General features: G+C 41.7%; 1 protein-coding gene across 3 annotated transcripts in view; it reads right to left on the reverse strand.

The window, feature by feature from the left end:
* Window positions 1–11,024: 11,024 nt before the first annotated feature.
* Window positions 11,025–20,171, reverse strand: part of ERGIC2 (ERGIC and golgi 2) — a 38,559-nt gene continuing 29,412 nt past the window's right edge. For 2 of the 3 annotated variants that reach the window (XM_019543537.1, XM_019543538.1), the window contains 3 exons: window positions 18,073–18,152; window positions 17,612–17,666; window positions 11,025–17,444 (listed from right to left, as the gene is read on the reverse strand). In XM_019543537.1, coding sequence (XP_019399082.1) covers window positions 17,389–17,444; window positions 17,612–17,666; window positions 18,073–18,152 — 191 coding nt within the window. In that variant the 3' untranslated portion in view covers window positions 11,025–17,388. Of the gene's footprint in view, window positions 17,667–18,072; window positions 18,153–20,171 lie in introns of all 3 variants that reach the window. The other variant, XM_019543539.1, reaches the window with a different exon arrangement.

Consider the following 20,171-nt stretch of genomic DNA (forward strand, 5'->3'; position numbering starts at 1 on the left):
ATTTGTTATTCAATGAGCCTCCAAAGAAACGAACCGAGAGAGAGTTTTTTTTACCTCACCAGGATCATCTCTGCTGAATAAATTGCTGACATCCTCTGCATTAATAAACACATACTCTGACTGCACCATTAGGACAGTGTGGGGGTGGAAAGCCTGCATCTCCTACATGATGTTTGTTCTCCCAAAATTGTTTCCATAGGAAAGCATGGGACAGCCACAGTTCAGTAGGAGAAGAAAATTGGCATAGCAACCTAGTGATGTGGAAACTACCTTCTCCCAAATTAGTCTGAACTTGTCAGTGATTTCCCTCTAGAAGAGTGTTGACCACTAGCACCACAACCCTGCTCCACACCTTTCAATTTTCACATTTTTCAGACATTGAAGCAACAGTTCTATGTATCATATAGAACAGTGAAGGCCTGATTCAAAATATCCTGGCGTCAATGGGAATATTTCACTGTCTTCAGCTGGTATTGGATCAAGGCCTAGAACAGATGGGCAAGCTAATTATATGCACTATCAATTTTCTTATGTTGCTGTAAGCATTTCCTGAAGAACACCCCCGTAAATCTAATAGGAATGTTGCAGCTTTTAAGCCCACTTCTTTGATGGCTAAGCAGTGACTTTTGGTGATGACTGATCCCGTTTCGGAAATGTTGTCTTAAGAGCTTTTGCTTCTGTGTTAATATTCAAATATCAACTTGATTTTTAACTGTAAGATGCAATGAAAGTTATATAAACTGTGCTTTTTAGCTTGTTCATGAATGGACAAAGAAAAAATTGAGTACTCTGTTATATTTATAAATTTCTCCAATGAGAATAGTATTTGGCCTGTTCTGGTGATCAGTGGGCACTGCAGTGCTGTGTCAGCTATCTGTTAAGAAATGTCTGTCTCAGTGGAAAGTATTTTGGTTTTTATAAGGCAAAGTTTGGTGTCTCTGTTTTGAACCCATGTTCTAGATAGCAAGCTGGAGCTCATTAGAATAATGTCTTATTGACTAGACACTTTGTAAGAAAGCAGTACTTCAGAAGAAGTTAGTATGCCTTCTGATACTGAACACTGCCCTATGACCTATCAGGGGGAAATGCGAGGTTGTCCCATTTGCTGAGGACATCTGGGTCAGGCCCCTGAAGCCCTGGGAATACCTGCATGGGTTTCTCCATTTCCCAAGGCACATCCTAATTCCAACTCAGGGTGCACTTCTGCAGACAGGGAAACTCCACCTCTGCAAGTGGAGAAACCAAGGATTTCCTTATTTGCAGAAATGCACCCCAAGCCAGAATTGGGATACGCTTGGGAAACAGGGAAACCTGAGAAGGCATTCCCAAGGCGTTGGGGGCCCAATCCTGCATGCCCCATGAATTCCCCTGCAGGACCAAATGGACCAGGCCCCTGAAGGCAGCTGGAGAGTTTGGCCAGCTGTGGGCTGCCCGCTCACATCCTATCATAGTCTGCTGCATAGTTGCACACATAGATACTATCTTTTGGTCACAGTGATAAATTTGTGGCATGACAAAGGGCATAGACATATGCTTGCTTTTGCCTTGTGCTACTGTAAAAAATTTTTATGGTGGCACAAAGGCAATGTCTGTTTGTAGCCATATATGGTCCAAATTGTAGCTCATTCAGTAACAATGCCTGAAAGTTTTGGAGGTTCCAGGCAAAAGATAGAGTCCTAACCCAAGGCTTCTTTCATGTACCAGCACATAAAGATCAAATACTTTAAGGATTCATTTGTGGTGTGATGGTACATCTTCTTGCCGGTACTAAGCAGGGAGGTGCTGCACTTGGAGGAAGCACATTCAAGCATGCTCAGTCTCCTGGCTAATTGAAGGAGTAAGGCTCAGAAACCACTCTTGTACCAGTGCTCTGGTGTTGACCAGTCCATAGTAGGGCAGGAAGAAATGCCAGCAAAAGTATGAACATCAGCCCTTGCACCTTCTTAGTAATAAGAGAGCTGTTATTTCGCACCCCTCTGGAAATACAAAAAAAATGCTCCTTGCCCCTTCTTTCCCCTGGCACTCTACTCTTGTGTGAGATTTTCAAAAGCTTGTAAAGGACTTAGTCACCCACCTCCCCCTGAGGGAATGTATCATGGGATTGTCTTTTACTGATTGCTTTTAAATGTTAAAACTCAATGGGAGTTGAATATGTAATTGCTGTAGGTATATTTGAACACCCCACCACCACCACCTTAGCCCCAAATTAAGTACCATTTCTGTAGTAAAAGCTATCCAAAATAATCGCATGGAATTTTTCTCTTTAGTATTCCAACATTTGGGGTTGACACAAACTTGACTATATTTTTTATTGCATGTTTACTTCCTATTATATGAAAATATATATTTTGGGGGGAATCTAACATTTACCATTAATAAGCTAAAACATTAAAGCTACCATTCCTAATAAACGAAAACAAAATGGGAGTTCAAAGTGAAAAGAAATGATGTTAACTGATGTCAGATCAATAACTTCACTACTTATACATTGATACTGCTTCCCAGATTTTGTAATTTGCATGCCAGCATATGTCAAAGTGTTATACCTGCTGTCATGGATGCCAAATTATACTCTAATTTGGGACTGAGATACTGTATGGGTTGGGTATACCCTGAAATGCTACACCCTTATTAATCAGTCTAATAAAAACTATAAGCTATGGCTGTCAAGGAAAAATCTTAAGTTTGGTGCTGCCATCACAGAGAGTTGAAACTACAGACAGGCCCCCAGAATGTGCCCTCTGGGTGACCTGGAGGCTTGTCAGTCACAGAGCATGAGGTAAGCTGATCTAACACACATGCTCAGTTCACTGACTGCATGATGTAATTTGACTAGAAATTTCTCTGTGAAGAGTGTTCTGACTGGCCACTAAATTCTTATAAAAGGTTTGCGAGCTGCCACCCGCGTGTGGTGAGGTAGCGTGTGTATGTTTTGGAGGAGAGACTGTGCTCGATCCTGTGAGCAGAGGCTGTCTTTGCAGGGACCGTCTCACAGGGAGAGAACGATCCTGTGAGCAGAGGCTGCGGACGGCGGGTGGAGTGACTCGTCTTTTCGATCTCAGTTACGGGACTGTTTGGCTTCGATTTTGACTTCAGCTTACTCCGTTCTGGCTTCTCATCTCCGACCTCAGTTTACAGACTGTCTTTTGGACTGGCATCACGACCCCGTTCCTCGATTCACTACATTACAGTTTTTGTTGTTTGCTATCCCGTTCATGAGCTGTTGACCAGCCCTGGGACTAGCTAGTGGGCGGCCGCACCTATCCCTCGGGGGGGCAGAAAGCAAGGGCTCGCTAGTGAACCCCGTGGGCCAACAGGCCCCTTTGTTGTTCGCTATACTGTAACTGCAGAAATATCTGAGCCTCCGCTTCCCAAGCGTGAGTAAATAAATCATCTTTGTTTAAAGTTCCCGTACTGCTCACACGCCGTCGCCGCTAATCCCACCTGTTCGTATTCCAGTTGCCACCCCGGCCCACCATGACCTTGGGGCCCGATTCACTCGGTGTTCGGTTACCCCAACAATGGTAAGTGGCAAAAATGATTTTTTTTGTTTCTTTTAAAACTAGTTGAAATTTCTAGTTTTAATCAGAATCATCATAACAAATAATTACTGGTAGATAAAAGGAAGTGCATCTGCCTGTATATTTCCTGTATCCATTTTTGACTATCACATCCAATGTCATTTTTAAAAAGTTGGTACATTTTGGACATATGATGTATATAGTCTGTGATTTAATGAGTTTCACAGCATTTTAGGAGAGAGCCAAAAGTATTAACATTTACTTTTTCAAACTACTCTTTTAAAAATCCTTCTTTCCAGCATGTGCATTTAACAATAATGGTGTAGAGCCATAGCATCACCTATTGGCCAGTCAGGTAACTGTGAAGGGACTGACTGGTTTCTATGAATATTTCATCAATATTTTTCTGCTCTTAATAGCTTTAGTAATAATTATTTTGTATTAACATCCCACCCAGTTTATTATTTTACCTTTATATATGTTGGTTCCTCAGGTTACTACCAGCCACATAAATAAAGCATTTGCCTTCAGTAAAAAAATTTCCAAAACATTATCTGCTCACAAAATACCTCCATTACTGATTTATTTTCCTCAACCTGTTTATATCTGCCCAATTAAGTCTGCAAGTGGAGAATCTCATCTAGAAGCAAGCTTTCATATTCTTTTATTTGTATGCTTTCTTAATAGAAGTTAACACAAGGAGCTGTGTTCAGCTTGGGGAGCTGGCTGGAGCCCTGGGTTTAGTCATTCTGTGTTAGACATGACCTTGCCCTGAGGAACTGAGAGCGCGAGTGCATTACAGTCACGCACCATACCCCACTCTGAGAGATGCAAATTTAAGTGTACAGCAGGGCTAATAAAGACATAAATACCACTCCAGCCATCCCAGGCGGACATTTCCAGGGCTTCCAGGACCCAAAGCTACGTGGCCTGCCAGTTTCCCAGCAGGAGTATCCCCAGGCATGCAGAATCTGGCCCTAGGCATCCCAGGGGCACCTGTCTGCATTCTCTGCTTGCAGAGGCATGCCCTGCAAATTCCCCCGCAGGGGATGTCCAGGTGCATGGATCACATGGCCACACTCCAACTCAGGGCACACCTCTGCAAATGGGGGAACCCTGAAATCGATTCCCCTGTTTACAGTTGTTCTGTAGGGTCAGGCCCCTGAAACCCTGGGAGTGGCTGGGGCCCAACCCTGTGTAACAGTAGGCAATATGCATCTTGCTCAGTGAAGTGAATCATTTGTGCCAAGACATCTTAGCACAGCTCATCCTGCTCCAAAGATGACATGTTTATAGACGTGACACTCACCTTGGCTGTTACTATTGACTCTCCTTACACAGGCATGCAAGTATCTGAAATGTGGTCCCTTGGTGGAAAGTGTTCCAGCTGCTGAGGATGTGGGCAGAGCCGCAAACAGCATGTCATCTCTCTTCTCATATTAGTTCAAGGATGTTTTCAGGTAACTTTCTCACAGCTAAAAGGGAGACCAGGTGCAGGAGAGGCACACTCCTTCCATCCCCTCCCCACCTCCTTCCCTCCCTCCCAATGCACTGTCCAGAAAGGGCTTCAGAGCATTCCCAGAAGGCAATAATGATTTCACAGAGGCACCAGCACCTCCACTGCATGCAGGAGAAAAGATACATTTAGGTCTAGAAGGTGACCTATTCTGCACCCTTCTAACTGGCTTCATCCGATGGACTTCTCACTTAAATTGAGTGGAATAAGATTTTATACATGTTACTTGTAGCCTGAATGAAGTATCTCATATAATCACTTTCTCATATTTGCATTCTACTTTACAACTAAGATTATTCTAATCTATATATAGACTGTATTGGATACCATCACAAATGCACAGAGTATAGCGTAGATCCGTGGGGATAGGAAGGAAGACTAAATTTAAATGGGGAAATTTTATGTGCATATCTTGATGGTAAGTAGGAGTGAAGGATATCTGAGCGATCATTTCAGGGAGGGCACATCAGAGATGTACTTTCTGAAGAATATTTGTCCACCTCTCTGAGGTTTGTCTTTGTTGGATACATTTTATTTTTATTTGTTTAAAATATTTGTTTTCCTTATGCTTTGATTAAAACACTGTTGATGTTACAATGCCAAAGGAATTTTTAAATTATTTGCTAAAACTGTATGAAAAAAACCTCTAAAGTTGTAATTTCCCATGGATAGTCTGCATGCATCTGGGTATTGTGCAACAAGAGGAAAGTGAAACAACTACTTAATTAAATTGCATTAAAATCCAAGATGCAAATCATCACTCACTATTATTTGTATTTCTTAAACATAGCAGAGTTAGGAAAAGGGTCAGGTCTTCAAGCATGAAGTAAAAGCTTGCAACAGCTTTGGCTGATCTTTTAGGCACTGAAATATGGAAGATATCCTAACATGCATATGACTGCCTCGAAAGACTGGCTACATTCAAATAGTGAAGGAATTTGTACTGAGCAGTCAAGGTAGCCATTGCATTCATGAAGAACTTTGAAGCCAAGGGAAAGAATTCGATAGATGGCAAACTGTATGCTAAGTCTAAAACAGGATCAGATTCTGCTTTGACACGTTACCCCTATTGCAAATATTTGGCTTACAGCAGAATCTAGCCCACACTAAGATGCTGAGGACAGTTTCTTTACATAGGTGATGCCTATCTGAGTAATGAAACAGTCAATGCAAGAAGACACTGGGGTAGAGCTTGCAGGATTGATGGTGTAGGTCTCAGATGTCAAGGCCTGACATCAGCCCCTTCAAAGAAAACACAAACAAACCCATAAGGTAAAACTGTGCCACTACTGAAAGCATAGTTTGCTGTTAAATTCAAAGGTGCCAAAACTTTACAACTGTTGACTTCAGGAATGGCTGCAGCATATGCACTAACCTGCATGGAGATAAATGGAGACTACAAATGCAGGCAGAAGGAACTAGACATGGGGCAGGCAATTATTTCGGGCACAGGGCCACTTACTGAGTTTTGGCAAGCCATTGAGGGCTGCAAGACAGGCAGCCTGGGGCAGATAAACATGAATTTTCTAAATTTTTTAGGGGCCCCGCGGGCTATACTTTGACCACCCCTGAACTTGACGGATGCTCTGGCTCGCGTTCTTTATCTAGGCCTGGCTGATAGAGCAGTCATACTGCAGGAGAGGCAGCTAAAGAAATGGAGCAATAGCAAGGGAATCCAACTTGAGATCTTTTTCCAGTCTTGTGTTCTTTATAGAATTTGGGGGTGGAATGAGAATAAAGATGACATTGTGATTCTCTCTGGTCACTGCTGGGAGGATCATAGGTCTATTGGAATAGCTGTGAAGCCATGAGGAAGGTACAAAGGCTGCATGAAAACTTTCAGAAATACAATATTCATAAAAAATGCCTGTAATAGTCTACTGTTTCATCCACAGGTTAAGTTAAAGCCTTTCTACAAAGACCCAGATACTTCACCCAATACAGCCTAGGTATTTCTTCTCCTTCCTCATTCCCTGAACAAATATTGATGAAGCCAGAAAGATTTAATCAATTCACATTAGAAGGCCAGGTCAGATTGGTGCAGTGCTCTGCTCAGCATGCTCTGTTCCTCCTCTCCATACAAACACTGGCTTATACCTCCCTCTTGTTCACCAACACTTTTGAAGAACTGCTATTTATCAGTTGCAGTAGGGGGCTGCACCATATAACTCTAACATCAGTTTACCCTCCCATTGCACATGAAGCCAGCCACCCCAGCTAGTACTCACAGTTCAGCCAGGTTGGGTTTAGTACTGTACAACACCCAAAGCCTTCCAGCCCTCCACCCTGGGCTCACTTGGTGCTCAGCATGGATGCCTTCTGCATCCATACAGCGCCCCCCACCACTCGCTTAGCACTCCACCAGACGGGTACATCCAGTGGTTCAGCTTCTGCTTACTGTGAGTTGGGGGTGTGCATGGAGGCATAAGACAGTTGATGGACACTGAAACCCACCGTTCCTTTTTTTACCTCAAGGGAAGCTTTTCATATAAATGCATTGGAGGCTGTATGTATCCTCATGCTGCCTCTAGGGAGAAGGGAAGTACTGTTGTTCCCCTTCACCACCACCATTGTTCAGTGGCAGCTGAGTATGGATTTTGAAGTTTCTAAATTTTAGACTTAGGTGCCTAAAGTGATAGTTAAAGGCCTTTTGTGGATCTGGCCCTGAACTCCTATGCCCACATAAAGCCTGAGGCAGCAGGGAATCATAGCCAGCCCCCTCCCTCCCCCCCATATCCTAGGCTAATGAGCTAACACCTGGACCATCCATTCTCCCTATACCAAAAGGTCCTGGAGAAAGATAGTGATTCAGTGTATGCCCTAGAGATGCAGGTAATACGGCTGGCAGAGATCTTGAGCAAACATGCGGAGAAGGGTCAGTGCTGGCAGCCACTAAGGTCAGAATCCTGTTTTACTTTTACACATGTCATTTTTGCAACCAAGTAACTGCTGTTATTGCACACACTGCAGTCCTTTCCCTCAGGCAGTGTGGAGTCGCATCCACACAGCTACTGAGTGCATGCAGCAGGCTGTGTGCTCTGGCTAGGCAGGTATGAGGCTTCATGTCAGATGCATAACTGACAGCATTCGTGCCCAGAGGAACCTGAGACTGGCAGGTGTTAGCACTCTCAGAGTGAATGGCAAGCAGGAATTTAAAAACCAGAACTTGACAACAACAAAGAAGGAAAATCCTCTGTGTAAGCAGGTCGCTGACCCTGCTGCCTTGCACAGGGGAGTCAGCTCCACTGTTTCTCAGGTCAGTTTTAGCTCAGCCTTTGGCTTTAGGAGGTGCAATTTTAGCCTTGGTCTTCTCCCCAACACTTATGTTCTGAGTTTTTAACTCTTTAAGGTGCCTCCATCGCCTCCCACCTGATCCCAAGCCTCCCCGCCAGGCAGACCTATCTGCCGACCACCTGTGGCTGGGTTCTGAGCCCTTAAAGGGCCACGTACCTCCTTACACTTCAGCTCTTGGTTGGACCAGCGTCTGCCCCACCGCCCACACACAGCAGCAGCTTCCCTTGGAGGTAGGGCTCTGGCTGGCACCAGCCCTGCAGGCTATTCCTCTGCCCTGAGAGCTGGAGCTGCTACAGGAAAAGATGTTAAATGCTGGGGGGGCGGGCGGGAGTAATGAGGGCACCCCCCAGCTCTTCCCCCGCTCACCTGTCTGTAGTTACACTACTGTTGCACACCAACAAGTAAGATGATCTTTAGTAGGAGGCCCTCACTCATTACCAAAAGTCCGCTAATAACAAAATATTGTACTTACTCACATATCACAAAGTTCCTTTCTTCCCAGTACTCAGGTGTGTATCCTAAACAGGGAAGCTGAGTTTTTCTTTGCTGGAATAGAAGGTGGAATAAAACAAGTAGACATTGCAATTCATGGCTGCTAAGTGCCACTTGTCCCCGGAGTTGCAAAGAGCAGGGGCAGACCCCAGTGTTAGTCCTCACAGCTGCTGACGGGGCAATACCTTTTGACTGAAGAGTCAATGAGCTGGCTGAGGGTGAGTGAGCCACTGCATATAGTCACTACTGGACTGGTGGTAAAAATAAATGCTGAGATGGCAAAATGTACTGTTAATTGCAAAACTTACTAGGTTTTAGTGAAATAAGGCCTTGCAAAATTCTCCAAGGCTGGCTCAGCACCTTCTGGGGTGGTGGCCCAATATGCTTAATGGGGCAGTGACTAGGGATTTTCCTATTATACAAGTTACATGTCCTTTTTCTCTTGGTGGTCAGGACTTTCAGTTGTTTGAGACTTCTGTGAGTAGCAGCATATTTTGAAATCTCACAGGAAACAAGATAACCTTATTAGTCTGTTGAACTGCAGTAGTTGGATTTTAGAAAGTTTCCTTTTGCTATCCACCTGCTGCTTGTTACTTCTTTTCTGTCCCCCCCCCCGGCTGTATCCGCTGTCATGTGCACAGTGCATATCGTTGCAGTAGAGAAGTACAGAACAGTTCCCCTTTTCATCTCCAGATGCATGTGTACATACAGACATGCAACACCTTGCATCTGCCAGGCCTGCAGCACCTCTGCTATTCTATTTTGCTAGACACTTTTCTAAAATTACAAGCCTGATTTAGAAACTTCCTTCCCCTGTGTACAAGGCTAATTTAAATTGTCATAGAAGTTATAAGGAAAGTGTTTTAAAGACATCTGGTACCTCCAAAGCTTGATATTTGGTTACTTTGTAAAATTAATCCTATGGTTTCACTTCATTTTTCTCATTGCCATTTGCCTGTCTGCTTTAGACCAAATATACACAATTTTGAAGTTACAGGCAGATAGCAGTAGTCTTGTATAGTTAAAGAAACAGATAATTATGCCTTAGCACTGAACTAAATCCTGAGGTCCTTACCTGAGACACTACCCCCTTGATTTTAATGGGCATTTGCCTTGCAAAAATGAAGTAAAAGATCACAGGATTTAGTTACTAGAGAAGGGACCAGATCCTCATTTGTTATACATCAGTGTAAATATATATTTGTCTAAGATAGGTTAGATATGGATGATCTTATCTTGAGCCAGGGGTTGGAGTAGACGAACGGCCTCCAAGTTGGAGTAGACGAATGGCCTCCTGAGGTTCTTTCCAGCTCTACATTTCTATAGTCAAAGTAAGGTGACCATAATTGTGTTTTGGCAACAGTCCTGTTTTAAAACACCTGTCCCAGGCATTCCATTGGTTTTTTCAAACCTCCCCTGCTGGGGGAGTAAAAGCTTCTGAAAGTGGGGGAAAAGCATTAATTTGAAGAAACTGATGCTATAACTGGGACTAATGTCTCACTCCCCTCCCCCCTCCCACTCAGCAGCATGCTCCACCAAGACTGGAGCTCAGAAACAAGCATGTACCTTTCCTATTTTGAGATTTGAGACACAGGGTCACCCTAATTCAGTGGAGCTACACAAGATGAGAATTTCTGGCAACACACAGTACTGTATGACTAACTTCACAGACTGCTAAGGGCATGGGGGTTTGCACCAATCCAGGAAAGCAAGCATTGGTTTAAAATTCATTGCTTGAGACAGGCACCTGCTTATTGTAATTGTATAGTGGCATTTATAAACACATCAAGTAAAAATGTTCAGACTTTCATAGCTCCTGCTATTTATTGACAGGAATTTGACAGAGTTGACAGCTAGGTAGCAGCTTTTACATCTGCAGTTTATTTAATCTTCCAGCAATAAATACTGCTGTAACACCTGCAATCTTTTATTTCCTGAAATGACACCCCAAAATGTTTTTACAATACTGACAAGAACTTCAAAATACAGTTCTCTGGAAAATTTCTACTGCGGCAATTATCCTTGCTTAAACACCCAGTGAAACGGACTGAAAAACCTTGCGACCAATACTTTCAGTTTATGACCTATATTACAGACACACTGCAACAAAAAAGCACATCTTCAAATTCCATGGCTTTTGTACAATAAAATAGTGATAATACTGTGGAGCTGGGAACAGTCACTGGATTTTTTTTATATAGATATATTTGAAGATTTAAACAAACAAAAAAAAAAAGTCATTAAAATTAAAGTTGACATCAACCATTGATTCTTTGTAGCAGTAGGCAGAAAAATAAGCCTGACAATAATGGGACACAAATATGTGCTGTGCACTCCCATACCAAAAGGTTTCCACAGCATCAATAATGCTTCTACCTTCAGAGTGCATCATAAATATTAATCTATGCTCACAGCAGCCATGTGAGGCAGGTAAATGTCATTAGCCCCAGGACATGAGAAGGCAATGTGGCTCAGCCAAAGCCACAAAGCATGTCACCGGCAGAACAAGAATTGTACCCGGCTCACACAAAACTACTTTCCTTCTCTATTCACTCACCTCTTCTAATGCTCATGGGAAATGACTGAAAAGGCTGCAAGGAAGCATAGGCCAGCATTTTCTGACAAACGCGTAAAACATTTATAGATTAGCTTGCAGGTGTCATAGGAAATGCAGCAATATGCTGCACATAGCATCATCATACAAAAACATAATTCACTAGTTATTGTGAATGCATGTGTGTTGTGGGTGGGGGAAGATCAGGATGGTGCAATGGGGGAAAAGACAAAAAAAAAAAAAAAAAAAGTCAGATTCCTTATTACTCTTAGTATCCATCAGTAAAAACCACAAACACAAAGTTTGGATCTTCCCCAGTTATAATTGATCTGGCCCTTGAACAAAGATTTAAAAAAGGCTCATGGGAAGGAGGCAGGAGATGGAAGAGGGAGAAAAGACACCACTTTAATTCTGTTTTATAATACCCATGTACAGGGAGCTGTGAGGAATTTCAGTCATACCTCTTCCCAGCAAAGGAGATCGTGCTCTCTCTTTTGTCGCTGAAAGGACCAAAATAAAAACATATGTTGTTCCTTCTTCTATCACAAACTACTTCATACACATTAGAATATAGGGGAACAAAACGGATAACACAGTCTTCTATGGAGCATTTGCAATATAAAATAATCTGATTCAGTGGGCTCTCAGAGCAAAAGACCACCACCATTTTTACTTAATCTAAGTGAGGAACTCAAGTATCCAGAAAAGTGTCCTTTTATTCCCCCAGGCTGGTATAGCACTTGTCAAGCTGTTATGCATAATGATGTGCCATGGTGTGCTCGAGCTGCCACTGGAGTAAACCAAGAGCAAATGATGTTACATTATTACTCTTTAATACTTTGTTACTGGCCCCCTTCTGCTAGTCTCAATTCTCACTGCATGCGTCAAGAAAGATACTGGCAGTGAAAAGGGTGGCACATCCTTGGTACCTTACTCAGCATCCAGCTCTGCTGTGGAAAGCAAAAGCCTTGTATCGTCAGGCACTGCTAAGTGCAAGCAGGTTCATATACACAAACAGCAACACTTACTACTGGAGTCTCAAAAATTCCTTGCAAAATCTTGCAGGAGCTAAGGAAAAAAAAATCTCATTGGATGATAAAAAAAAAAAATCTTACAGTTTTGTCCCCAACCCAGCAGGAGCTGGGAGTCCTCGGGAGACGAGGAAAAGAGCCACGGTGGTGAGATGAAATGGAGTACTAGTAATTCCTATTAGCCTAGTCACTCCTGTTGGATTCAACACCAGCGTCAACTGAAGCAGCCCACTGATCCTCGCTGAGGCAGGAGACAGAATACAAAAGTGTTTAGCCTTGGATGGAAAAGAGCACTGGGTGAGCAGAGTTCACCAAGGCTCTGTGACATGTTCTTGTTTGCTGGGGATTTGCATAAGGTATAAAAATGTACGCAAACAAGTATTTTGCAACACCTCAGAATACTAGGTTACTGCCTGAGTCCTAACACCTGTACAGAGCTAGAACCAGAGAAGTTATAATGGAAGTACATAAGAGAGCTAAGTGCCTGGAGTAAAGTATCATGGCTAGAACAGGTGCACAACTGTCCTCATTTCGTGGAACAACATTTAAGGCAGGGACAGAGCTTTTTCCATGGACAACTGCCCTCCAAGCTCAGCAGTTCTGATACCACATCTTCCCAAATAACAACAGCGCTCTGTTACATTTAAAAAATATCTAACATTAATGCCAAGGATGTGACTGGTGACCTTAGTTACATCCCCAAGCTTTGTACTTGCAGTTTATTTTCATTTCTTAGAGGAATGCCTTTGCATTCTTTATACCAAATCTTCCATGTTTGCCTTCAGCTCCAGTTCAGAAATTTGTTTGGTCATCCCATGCATTATTACCTCCAACATGGATAGTTTGTGCAGCTGATCATACCTGAGTTCGCTCTGTAAAAACATCCAGTTGTGACAAGTAAGTAGCCACGCAAGCAAGTCTTGAATCCAGAGGGTCAAAGGACTCTCTGAAAAAGAATTTCTCACTGGGATACAGCCCGTGGGGAACATCACTGCTTGAGGTTGCCACACTTGAGGTTGCCACACTGCTGACCAGCTAAAGTAGCTCCACCAGCAGCAACACTGGGCACTATAAAATGAAGCGCACAGGTCCCATGGATGTAATATAAGCTTTGTAGTCTGGCTTGTTCAATAACAGCAGAGATGCACTAAACTGCTACAAGGATAAGACACACCAAGCCAAGCCATTTAATACAGTCACTGCACAGCGATTTCTTTGCTCAGTACAGACAAGAGCCCGTTTCTTATCAGAATCATTTTTAACCTGTCAAACTTGTGGCTTTGCAAGCCTCAAATGAGCCACCTTATAAACACTTAAACAACAGATACAGACCCAACATTACCAAGGTACAGCCAAGCACCCCGCCTGACCCCGCAAAATGGATACACATACTTAACAAATGGATGGTTTCCACCCAAGTGTGATATGTTGAGGTCCTATGATTTGAATGGTTGCTTTAAAAAGCTTCACTGATTTTTAAACAGATTAGGTCTCGAAGGGGAAGGTGGAGGTGGGGAAGGCAGTGGTGGGAAAGGCAGTTCAGTACATCTTAAAGGAAAAAAAAAATCTGCCAGTTTTGTTAATCCAGTCTTGTTTTCTGGTAGATGTAACAATTCCCTTAAATTTCATCCCAGTTAATGCACTCTAAGATTACTTCCTTCTCCCTCTCATACACTCATCTGAACCTTATTCCCTTTACTTAGCACCACAGAGGCAAAGAAAAGAGGTAAAGCTGTTGCAAGACTCCAAACCAGTGCAGCTGCAACTAAACCAAGCTGCTAAAATAAGGAAGTGCAACAAACTATAGTACACCTGGTACAAGTAGGATATCTGTGCACTGAAACTGGAAAAAAATGATGTTCTGAGGGCTACAAGTACAAAGGGATTATCAAGCAATTTTAATGTAAAGCCATAAGCAACCAAACCTCTGCAAAAACCAAAACTCAAGCAGCTACGATGGGAAACCTGAACAAATGTATCTGCTGAACGCTGTTGCAATTCATTCCCATCCCTGGCCATGATATATGATACACGGTTGCTATATTCCATTTTTTTTCCCTGGTTTTCCCTCTGAAACATCACTTGAATTTCCTTTAGGGAATACAGGAGCTAGGAGGTCAGATGACTTGTCCAACCTGTCTTGTATTCAGTCTCTGGCTGTGGCCTATGACACAATTTAACAAAACACCTGATAATTCAGAATAGCCAGAAACATACTCATCACCACTGAGGAGAGGAGAATTTGTTTTTACCACAAATCATAACCAATTTTTACCCAAGTTACTGACTGCATCTAAAGATGCTTGATATTTTATTCGTTTCTTATTTTTTATTCTTTCAATATGCCATACCAATATCTTTCAGCAGAGACCCTAATTTCATTGTACTTTGCATATAGATTTTCCTTTTTCCTTCAAAGCGCTGACTTTGAAGTGCTGCTGTCTTTTGTAATACAAGAAAAATAAAAGCTCTTCCACCAACTTGACTGTCCTTATCTATTTGCTTTCATACCTATATATTTACTGATGTATACATCTGCTCATCTTTCTTGTCTTTCCATGCTGAAGTTATATGTTAAACATTTTCAGAAGTATTTTGTGTGGCTTTATTACTGATTTTCTGTCTGTGAACTCAAAAGAAATGTCTTATGCTTGATTCCTTCATACTGAACAGCCATAGCTTTAGACAATCAGTGAGATTTGTGGGTTCTCAGCAACTTGAGCTGTCAAACAAACCTGAAACTGCTTTGGAAGTCTGGCTCCCCACTCCTATGAAGTTTTGCCTATTTGAAAAAAATGTTTTGCCCTTCGTTTCTGCCTTAGACTTTAAGATGTGGCAAATAAGAGTTAATGCAGTTTGGAAGGACATGCCATTTTAAAATTATTTGCCAACTTCTGACTGTGAAAATGTAGTGTATTACAAAATAATCCTTCTTATGAATAGTCCCTCAAATCTATAACTGTCATCTACCATCACACGGCCCAGATTCACGTATAAAGCCTCACTTGACTACAAATGCAAGGACAAATTCCATCTGTCCAATCAATTGAATAATGCCAGCTTTCCAATTTTTCTGGAGAGTCTCGCTCTTTCCATTTTCCATCTTTTAGCTCTAACACTTTTGTCCACCTATTCAAAGAAAAGCAGAATTCCAAGAAACCACTGCAATCATTTGTCATGAACTTGTAGTGCTCTTTGTATCAATGCACAACAGCTGTCCCAGGAGTGGTTGTAAACCTTATCACTTCTAACACCTGATACAGTTCAGGTCCAGCTAAATTGCTGCAGCCTGCAACGACCTTACCTTTGTAGGGACAAGCAGCAACCAAGCTTGGCAAATGCTAGGGTAAATTGTCCCTCGTTCCATCCCATCATGCAGTGCTTCATATCTAAGACACCCTAAAAGCCCCGCTCCTAGCAGCAATGCTGAGCACTACAGAACAGAGTGCACAGGTCCCATAGGATAAGACTCGTGTGAATGCACTGATTCTTTCAAAAGCAGTACACATGCAGCACAAGGATGTGCAACACAAAGCCATTGACAAGAGCCTGTTTCCTACTTAAATCAGTTTTAATCCAGGTCAAACTTGCTTCCCACCTCAAATGACTATTTCCTTGAATTTGGTCTGCTACAGTAGCCAAAATAAACTACAGTTTTCTCCCTTTCCCACTCCAACACTCACATAATGTTCACGTTAAGATTGTTTTTAGGCTTACAGTCAGGACAGGGAAAATCAGTTTAATATTTATACTGGGCTTGTGACTGAAATTCCAGCACTTTACAGAATCTCAATAAAAGTAAGTAAATCTAAAAATAATCAACAGTAGGGGTATTCTTTTTCTCTGTTCAGTCCTCCATATTGTAATAACCATTGCACAGCATTGAGGGCCCAAGATTAGAATTAGTTCCTACAAAAGGAAAGGAACTATTATCAGTCTTTCATCTGGGTAGAGCAGCTGTGTGTAACTATAGATTTCTGTCAGTACTTCAGCTACATTATGGTTGCCTTCATCTTATTAAGACTACCTCATTACCACTATCCACTCCCATTTGCATACTACAGCTTAATGCCCATAGTGTAGAATTTAAAAAGCTTTCATGGCTCAACATCTTTTCCCACCATTTATCTGCAGAGAAACAATTGATTCAGCGCAGTCACCTGTTTTTTGGAGATTGTCTCCAGTTCCCCAGATGGGCCAGCCAACTTACTGACTTGCCAAAATCTGTGCTTCCTGTGGTATTTAGCAAGAAGCTGCCTTGCTGTTCTTAGCTATTTGTTTCTCCAATCTCTTCTTTGTCCTCTGATCTCCATTTTTTATTTGCCATGTAGCAGACAGACATATGTGTCTGTTCTTTAGAAATAGATGACATTTCTGTATTGAGCTGGAGCAAAGAGGTGGTTTCTCACACTTCTGCTGGCTGAGTTTTGCACTGGGATAAGCAAACAAGTAATGACTCACTCAAAAATCTTTTTGAAGACATATTGTTCCTGGCTCCTCAACTCTAATGCAAAGATATGGGACCCAATTCTTGTTAGGCCTCAGGAACTCCTGGAATCAACATAATCTGATGGCTGATGAAGTAGTTGTGGGTAGAAATACAGAGAAATGTCTTGCCTGCTCTGTGTCCTTTTCCCTCCTGTAGGTAATGGTGGTATTAGACAATGGTAGTGGCAGCTGCAAGGGCTATGGCTCAAGCTCCATCTCACCTCATCAAGGTTTCCCTTCTTTTCTCTAGTTCAGGGTTTCTTATAGCCCTCCTCCCAAAAACCTGTTGGCAGAATAACTAAGCTCCCACATCTGGTTAATAGAAGGTCTTGCATCCCATTTCTGTAAACCTGGCAGCAAACCCTGGCTTCATGAAGTATGACTATTGCTGCCAAACTACTGCATATAAATTAGTTTTTTACAGGAGTTTGACTTCATAGGCATGGACTTTAGATTCACTCTGGACATTGTCGTTCTCCAGTAATATGCCTGCTACATCAAGATGTTGACCTCATGGTACATTTTGGCTTCACCTGACTCCATGTGCACTTAAAAGAGAGACAAATTACACAGATTTTGTTTGTTTTTTTTTAAAGGCTTGATTTTTGCTGCCCGTCAGCACTGTCTCAACATATTGCACAATGTTTTATTATAAAAAAGTGTCTTCTGCATCAGGCAGAAAGAAAAGTTTCCTCAAGGAGTTGCTAATGCGTACCATTGTCTGTAGTTAGAGGTAAGTGGTTGTTTAGGTGGCCATCAGGAAGTGGGACCTAATTGGACAGAAACAAAAACTTATTAGTTGCCTGTCCAAAAATTGCATGCATTGCATAGTTTTGATTTGAATGCAGTCCCCTCATTTTTGGCTTTTCTGTGTTCTTGTGATTTCTCCTTTCCAGGAAAGTATAAACCATCTACCTATAACAGCCTAGCTTAAAAAATACAAAAAACCAAAAACAACCCCCCCCCCCAAACACACACACACACGTGCTCCTCAAACTTTTTAAAAGCTTCTTATCATGCTTCTATTTAAGAGGATTCTGTTTGATCATCTTACACAAGAAAAGTTTTGGATGCTATCGTTCACTCACATAAGAGCTGTTTTTTTAAACAAACTGTACTCTGCTTGAAAATGGTTATACCATTTCTTTAAATTTATCACAAAACAATTACTCTTACCGATACAGATTTATATGAGCCCAATCTGAAACGACAGCAGATGATTTCCACTATGAATCTTCCAATGCCATGTAAAATGCCTGTAATATCAAACAGGGTTTGAGTTTTTACAGGGACGAGAGAAGAACTCTGCACTAAAAGCTTTTGAAATGACAACCACAAAAAACTATTTCAGGAACAGAAAAAAAATATATGTTTATACTCTTCCTGATTTCCTTAGAGACTTCTAAGTTGTAATGAAAAATATTTTAGTTCTTACAAATATCAGAACAAACTCTCCCCATAAGAAAACATAAATTAATCAACAAAGAGATTTGCACTTATGGCTGAGTCAGGGGTGAGAAACAAAAAAAACCTGATTCTTGATTGACAAGACCAAAAAAAAAATATCCACCCATAAAGAATGACTCTGTTTTCCACCAAGGACCTGACAGCTTTTTTACTAGCTTAGTTTTTAAACCAAAAGAAGTATAAGTGTACTGTATTCTACAAAGTGTCCCCTGACAACAGGCATGTGCTACACACTTGCACCATGCACTGAATAAGTCAGTGCTTTGAACCAGGGCTCGTCTATGATTTATAACAAGGAAGACACTGAACAAAATAAGTTCTTAAAGTGTAAATCCCATCCAGGACACTGGTAATCTGAGTTAAAAAGCAACTTTTTGTCCCAGGAAGCAACACAGAACCAATTAGCAGTTTCAAGCTACAGAGGTTTTCTATGGAACTGTTCCAGGCACATGCATTTTCACACTTTTCTATTTCTATAGAAACACCAATATATTATTTTTTCCTTTGAGACTAACGGAATTTGTAAATAGTTTATTGGGCTTGGTGGTGGCTGGAAAATCCAGAATGGTCACTCAGTCAAAGTAGGAAAAGACTGAGTAACTTTCTGGGAACAAGGTCATAGAAAGGCTGTTTTCAGTACCACTGTGGGAATGGAAAAAAAAGACAGACCAGGATATCAGCCTTGGTTACAAGCTGTGGCAGCAAAAACCAGAGTAAGACAAAAAAAAGATTAGTACAGCCCTTTTGCAAGGATGACCAGTTACAAGCTCAAAGAAAATTGGTTATCAGAGACTACTCAAGACACCACAGTAAAATCTCTGTTATCCGGCATTCGCCTTAACTAGAATACTTTATTAACCGGAATTTCAGTGGCAGGATGCACATGATGCTATGCTGCTTTGCTGTCTGCTGTGCCATTTTCAGCAGCAGGACTCACACTGCAGTGTTAAGTGTACTGTACTTTTACGTGACCTGGGCATACGCCATGCACTGTCAATGGTATACTACATGTAACTTTAGTGTACTATACTGTACATTACTGCCTCAGGATTTCTCTTCACTCCAGTGCTGTTTTACTACTACTCAATTGGCGAGTACCGGTATACTACTTTATTCTTTATACAGTATGTTATACTGTAATGTATTGTACACAAATTCTTTGAAAATTTGCACTACAAGTATGGCACTGTTTTCCTTGCTAGGTATACTCTCAGATAACTTGCACCCCCGTCCCCTACTCATGCCAGATAACAGATATTTTACTGTATTAGCGACCTGTCTAAATTGGATGATGGTTATATTTTTTCTAATATTTTTAAAACAAAACAAAACAAAAAACACCCCTGCATTTGAGTCAGCACATCATTGCCTAGTGAGGGTGAGTAAATGCAGAGTATAATCTATACCTTTGTTTCACTAGATAAATAAAATATTTATAATATGGATATCTAACAGAATACAGGGGCCTTTGCTCAGCTTATATTAAGTCAGAAGTAATTACTGTCAGCAAACAGTCCATTCAAGATTTAACATAGTAAAAACCTTGTAGTAGCTTCAGTGAGAACTATACCTCAATATACCTTTACCAGCTTTGGGACTGGTTAGCAGAACTGGGCCCCAAATGCAGGAATTAGATCAATATATATCATTGTATAGTTTTATAGTTTCTAGGGTCGGAAGGGACCTGAGCAGATCATCTAGTCCGACCCTCTGCCATGACAGGAAAGAATACTGGGGTCAAATGACCCCAGCAAGATGTTCATCTAACCTCCTCTTAAACACCCCCAGGGTAGGAGCCTGCACCACTT

This window comes from Crocodylus porosus, unplaced genomic scaffold (assembly GCF_001723895.1).
Source record: "Crocodylus porosus isolate Cpor-Errol unplaced genomic scaffold, CroPor_comp1, whole genome shotgun sequence".
Taxonomy (NCBI): Eukaryota; Metazoa; Chordata; order Crocodylia; family Crocodylidae; genus Crocodylus; species Crocodylus porosus.